The 6,030-nt window shown below is 41.7% G+C and overlaps 1 protein-coding gene across 1 annotated transcript; it reads left to right on the top strand.

Moving 5' to 3' along the window:
- Positions 1 to 809: 809 nt before the first annotated feature.
- Positions 810 to 3,315, top strand: LOC124392462. Its single transcript, XM_046859534.1, has 2 exons — positions 810 to 2,722; positions 2,818 to 3,315. The coding sequence occupies exons 1-2, from the start codon at positions 1,925 to 1,927 to the stop codon at positions 3,250 to 3,252; spliced, it is 1,233 nt and encodes a 410-aa protein (XP_046715490.1). The 5' UTR covers positions 810 to 1,924; the 3' UTR covers positions 3,253 to 3,315.
- Positions 3,316 to 6,030: the final 2,715 nt, after the last annotated feature.

A 6,030-nucleotide genomic window follows, 5' to 3' on the forward strand; every position in this document is an offset into this window, starting at 1 on the left:
TCATTTGTTTTTGCTTATTTTTAGGTTTACATTCTGTCATTTATTTATCATTTTATGTACTTCTGCACTTGCTTTGGTATGTATAATTTGGTGACGGGCCGTCTGGGCCAGCAAAGGCTTCTCTGCTCGCCTAAACACTATCAAAATCACTGAACTACATTTACAACCTAAATTCTAAAATTGCCTTCCTGAAATTGTATTAATTTATTCCCTACAGTTTATTCTCTTATTTTCATAGCATTTCTTTTGGCTGCATTGCTTCCAGTACGTGTATGTGGATGTTAGATTTATTTGTCCAATCAGATTTCAGCCTCTGTGCTGCCATGTCAATCTAATCTGCCCAGGGCCTTCACAATCAGTACTGCTGGCCTTTTTACCTTAGTCTCTATCAGCAATGGATCTGTTTCTTTTGGATTGGATTCTGCATCTCTGTGAGTAGGTTGTATTTAATTACAATTTTTATGGTTTTGCCATGTTATTTGATAAATATAGATTCTGAACTGCTCCAGATGATGTAGGTGGTACAGTTGTGGTTGTAGTGTAGAGGTTTGGAGTCTTCACTGGGTTTCTTGCTTTAGTAAAATGGTATTTCACCCTCCATATGAGAAAATGTCGCTCTCTCTGTAATGCCACGCGTTGTTATATTGCGCTTTTGCATTGTATTGATGGTTACTATAATTGTGACGTGATAATGGGGGTATTAAGAGGTGGATTAAGTCGGGTAAATCCCCACTGAAGGCCCACGTACCAAATGCACGGCATGCCATTTGTATAATTTGAGAAAATATAAAAGGGGAGGGGGGGGTTTTAAAAAAAAAAACGGCGGGCGGAAATATCGAAGCCTGTTATGTGCGCATGCGCAGTACAGGGACGTAATCTTTTTCAGTCTTCATTGCGGGTTCAGTTTAGACGGAAGCGTTGCTTTGTTTGATGTTTTGTTTAAGCGTTTCCCTTTCGCATTTGTCCTGTATCGATATATATATATTTGTATGTACTTCCTTACTTGCTTTGGGTATGTATAATTTGAAAAAGAAAAGGCGGAAAGTAAAACGGCGGGCGGAAATATCGCAGTTCGAAGCGTGTTGTGTGCGCATGCGCAGAATAGGGACGTAAGCTTTTAATTTCAGTTTAGACGGAAGCGGTTTCAATTTTATTGGGATTATTGTAGATGTTGAGATCTTTGCGACCTTGATTTATCAAAAAAAAAAAACAAGGATCTGCACTGCAGCTCTCAGAACTACAGCCCCTGCACGGAGTAAACACAAAGTGTGCGTGTGTAAATTTATGCACGTGCTGTCTCGTGTGTAAGGTTATGCACGTGCTGTCTCGTGTGTAAGTTTATGCACGTGCTGTCTTGTGTTTACGTTTATGCACGTGCTGTCTCGTGTGTAAGTTTATGAACGTCTTATGGACTAAAAGAACTGAACAAAGTGAGTGAATTAAACCCGTGTGTGCTGTCCTGCTGATCATGTGATGCCGTGATTGCTTGCTTGCTGCAAATCACGTGTACCGACGTCATGGAAACGAGCATGCAGCAGGACCCCTCCAGCGAGCTGCCTATGTCGTCATGTTCCTCCTCAGGCAGCGAATCAGGAGAGTCCGATTGTGTTGCGTCATCCTCATCGTCCTCTTCTGCAAGTGAAAGCTATGATGAATCAGAGGATCATGGATCTGGATGGGTTGCAAAAAACAACCAGGTGTGGTTTCCCACCAACGAGGAGACGATTCCCTTCGTGCAGCCTGACACAAGCGTGATTCCAGGGCCGACGGGTTACGCCACCTCGAGCGTCACCAACGTGGAATCTGCGTTCGACCTCTTTTTCACCGAGGAGATGATTGACCTCGTTGTCAGAATGACCAACCTAACGGGCAGCGCACAGTGAAAAACTGGACCGCGGTGGACTCCACGGATTTCCGTGCCTACATGGGGCTACTGATTTTGGCTGGAGTGTACCGGTCCAGGGGGGAGTCCAAGCGCAGTTTGTGGAATTGTCACAGTGGTCGTCCGATTTTCAGAGCCACCATGTCTTTCAATAGATTTTGCGAAATTAACGGAAGCCTGTGTTTTGACGACGAGCTGCAGACACCGGCACGTCTTCGAGACGACAAACTCGCCCCCATCAGATCCCTGTGGGACATGTGGACGCAACGCCTTCCCCTCCTATTCACCCCCGGGAGAGATGTCACAGTGGATGAGCAGCTTGTTTCATTCAAAGGCAGGTGCAGGTCGGAAAAAGCGTGCGGATACGGTCTAAAAATGTGGGTGACCACCGATGTCGCCACATCGTATGCCTGGAAGTGTGACGTTAACATGGGAAAGACAGATGATGCCACAGAGGTGGACCAGGGCAAGCGTATCATCCTGGAGATGACAAAAAAACTCCGGGGCGTCACGGTCACTTGCAACAACTTTTTTACCTCCTACTCACTCGGTCAGAAGCTTCTGAAGAAGAAGAAAACCTTGGTCGGGATGATCAGGAATAATAAAAACCCAGAGCTGCCACCCAAGCTGCTGCAGGTTAAAGAACGAGCTCCCTTCTCCTCCATCTTCGCCTTCACAAAGAACACCACGGCAGTGAGTTACGTTCCAAAACGCGGGAAGAACATGGTCCTCATCAGTACAAGGCACCGACAAGCGGAGTTGACCGAGGGACTAAGAAAGAAGCCAGAGATCTTCACCTACTACAACCGCTGTAAAGGCGTCTTCAACACTCTAGCTAAGGTATGGGCCATTACGTATTTGTTACTAGGTGCATGATTATTCTCGTTGCCGTGTGCAGCTTTAGAATGAAAGCACTGTTCTTTTATCCTTTGTAGGTTGTCGGCACCTACAGCTGCAGAACGAGGGCCAAACATTGGTCGCAAACGTTATTCATGAATATGATTGACATCTCGGCATCTAACGCGTACGTCATCTTCAAAGCTGTGCATCCCTCCTGTAACAAAAAAAAGCGCTATAGGAGGAGACGTTTCCTGGAAGAGCTGGGAAGTGCTCTGGTCTCTTCTGAAATGTTGAAGAGAGAGCGCCTCCCTCGCTCACCATTTGCAGCTGCACTGGTAAAAGAGATCCGGTCTTCTGCCACTCCAGACAAGGAGACATCAGAAGACACCAACAGCTCAGGAATGAAGAGGGGACTTTGCATAAGGTGCACAAAACAAAGAAAAAAAACTATTACTACTTGTATCTGTTGCGGCGAATACATTTGCAAAGCCCACCAGGTGATATGCTGCGAGTCCTGCTGTAAAAGCTGAACACACGTTTGTAAACAAGCATTGTTTTTTTTGTTTTTTTATAAATCCTTTATTTTTGTACCATTTGCTCAATTTATTTGAAGTTTTTATTTCATTTTTAGTTTTTTAATAAATTATGTTCACAGGAGTTGATGGTAGATTTTGTACAGAACAAATGGAAAATGATTTTACGGTGGTTTCAAACTGGATTTATCATCAAGAAAAGACAAGCATTTCATAGATCCCAATGGGAAATTTACAGCTTCCAGCAGTATTCACAAACAGGCAATAAACTTTCTTTTGGTTTCTCTCATTAGGGGTCGCCACAGCAGATCATCTGTATTTATGATCCGCATGTTTGATTTGGCCCATGTTTTTACGCTGGATGCCCTTCCTAATGCAACCCTCCCCATTTATCTGGGCTTGGGACCGGCACCAAGAGTGACCTGGCTTGTGCAACCCTAATGGCTGGGGTTGGTTCCTTGACCCGGGATCAAACCCGGGCCGCAGCGGTGAGAGCACCGCATCCTAACCACTAGACCACCAGGGAACCTAAAATGTATTGGGTACGTAAAAAAAGAGGGGGTTTTGGGCCTATGTAAAGGGATAATGGGGCCACAAATCTTACCTTTTCCCAACAGGGGGCGCCACTAACAGTCAAAAATGCGGTCAAAGAATGCCGTAAGAATGGCAGTCAATAGGGCAAAAACATCCACAAACAGTACATTAGTGAGAAAAATTTTTAAATCTGATGCTGCACAAAAACTAATAATGCATTAAATACAATACATTTTACTTTGACATATCCAAAAGTGCGCTAAAAGGTAAAAAAAAAATCCAGTCAATAGTCACTTTGTATATTAAAAATAAATCATTTTGTGGGGTTTTTTTTTTTTAAATTCCCAAATTTTTTGTCAAAAGTTTTGATCAGAAATGAGGTTAACATATTTAAACAATTTTTTTTTTTTTTAACAGCAGTTTATTTTAGTGGATGTTCTGATCCTGGACATAACATAAGGGTAGTAAAGGGCAGTGTATTATGGAAAAAAAAAAAATTCAATCATTTCCAAAATTTATGTTAAATTAAGGTTTGTCACCAAAAACTTCCCATTTGCTGAAATACGGTGAAAGTTATTGCCAAAGTAAGTGAAAACGTCCCCCCACAGTACATAAAAAATATTTGGGTTTGTTAATTTTAACATTTACTAACAATAAACACTTCCACAGCAATTATTAACTTCGGTTCATGTTACAAATGGAATCTTACTTCAAAGCGTTACCATTTCACATAAATTTGCTTATGTAGCAAAGCATTGAAATGTATTTATTTTGATTTTATATTTTTGTAATAAAGTTATCAGTAAAATATACTATTGGGTGACATTTCACATGGATACTTATTAAATGGTGTTTTTATAACAAATTTGTCCTGTGTTTATGCCAGGTCAGAAGATCTCATTTCACATAGCGTATATATGCAGCCATATGAGTTTCTTCCCCAAACTGTTAGCACAAAATCTGAGGCACAATTTGATAAGACGTCCTTGAATGCGGTAACATTTCATTTTCTCTTCACTTGAACAAAGGGAGACCCGATGTGGAATGGGATGTTCAGAAAGCACCAATCTTATGCTCAGGTGTACACAAACATCTCAATAGCAGGAGAGCTTCCACTCCAAACCGTGTAAAGCATATCTTCATGGAGTTGGCTTTGTGCACAGGGGTATTGTCATACTGGAACAGGTTTGGGTCTCCTTTTTCTTTTTTTTTTTTTTTTTTAACAAAAGTCAGGTGTCCCATTAGATAATATCTCAATATGTGTACCATGCTCAGGTAACATATTCATAAAATAAGGTAGCATGCCGAGGTAAATTATTTGAGAGAAAATCCTGAGGTAATATTGCCAGTTCTGCCTTGATGATAGACAATAAAGGGGTGGGATTACCATTAAGACCTTTTTTGTTTTTAATTTTAATACCATTAGTGGTTCATGGTCAGGTGTGCGAGTGAAAAACGTCTTAGTGAATAGAATTCTTAAAATGGAAATGTGGCCCTTTGCTGCCTAATGACTTTCCACCTCGTGTCCTGCCGTTTAGATCACATTAATGGCATCTAGAACAACTTGCAATTATCTCAAGGTTTCAGCTTGGTGGTGCTGGGATTTGAAGTCGCACCCTTCCGATCAGAAGTACAACATCTTAACCGGGCAGAGGGCATCAGTGTGCCTTTGCTTGCCACCGCCGCCTCTGGTTTGCCTGTCAGTCTTGATTCTGGATGTCTGACATCTGTTGTTAATTTGAATAAAACAAGTGAATTGATTTCTGAGCAGGTCATAAAAGAGTAAGAGTAGTGTCCTCTCAGAGTCGCCGATCTTCTGATGAACTGAGAACGGCATGTTCTGATCTCATGTCCTTACCTCAGCCAGGCAGAGAAACTTCTAGAAGCTACATAGTTTTCTCCATAATCCTGAGAATTTTCCTCATTATAATAAGATTGAGATTCCATTCCTTTATGAAGTGTTCAAACATGAAGGAACATGAAAGCATGTACTACTACTTCTCACCCTACCTTTCCTCTGATCTCTCTTTCTTTCTCTCTTCTGATTTATGAACGGATTATCATGTAACCTGACTTCTCTGCAGGGTTTTTTTTAGGAAGTCCAAGTCATCGTGTCTGAATGCTGTGTACATAACCTAGTTTGTTGGGATTGATGACACCTGTTGCAGAATTAGCCCTATTGCTCCTCTAGATTAGTTTCAGTGGTCATGAAACTGAAAAAAATCAGTCGTCTAATTAATA

Source organism: Silurus meridionalis, chromosome 10, assembly GCF_014805685.1.
Source record: "Silurus meridionalis isolate SWU-2019-XX chromosome 10, ASM1480568v1, whole genome shotgun sequence".
Taxonomy (NCBI): Eukaryota; Metazoa; Chordata; class Actinopteri; order Siluriformes; family Siluridae; genus Silurus; species Silurus meridionalis.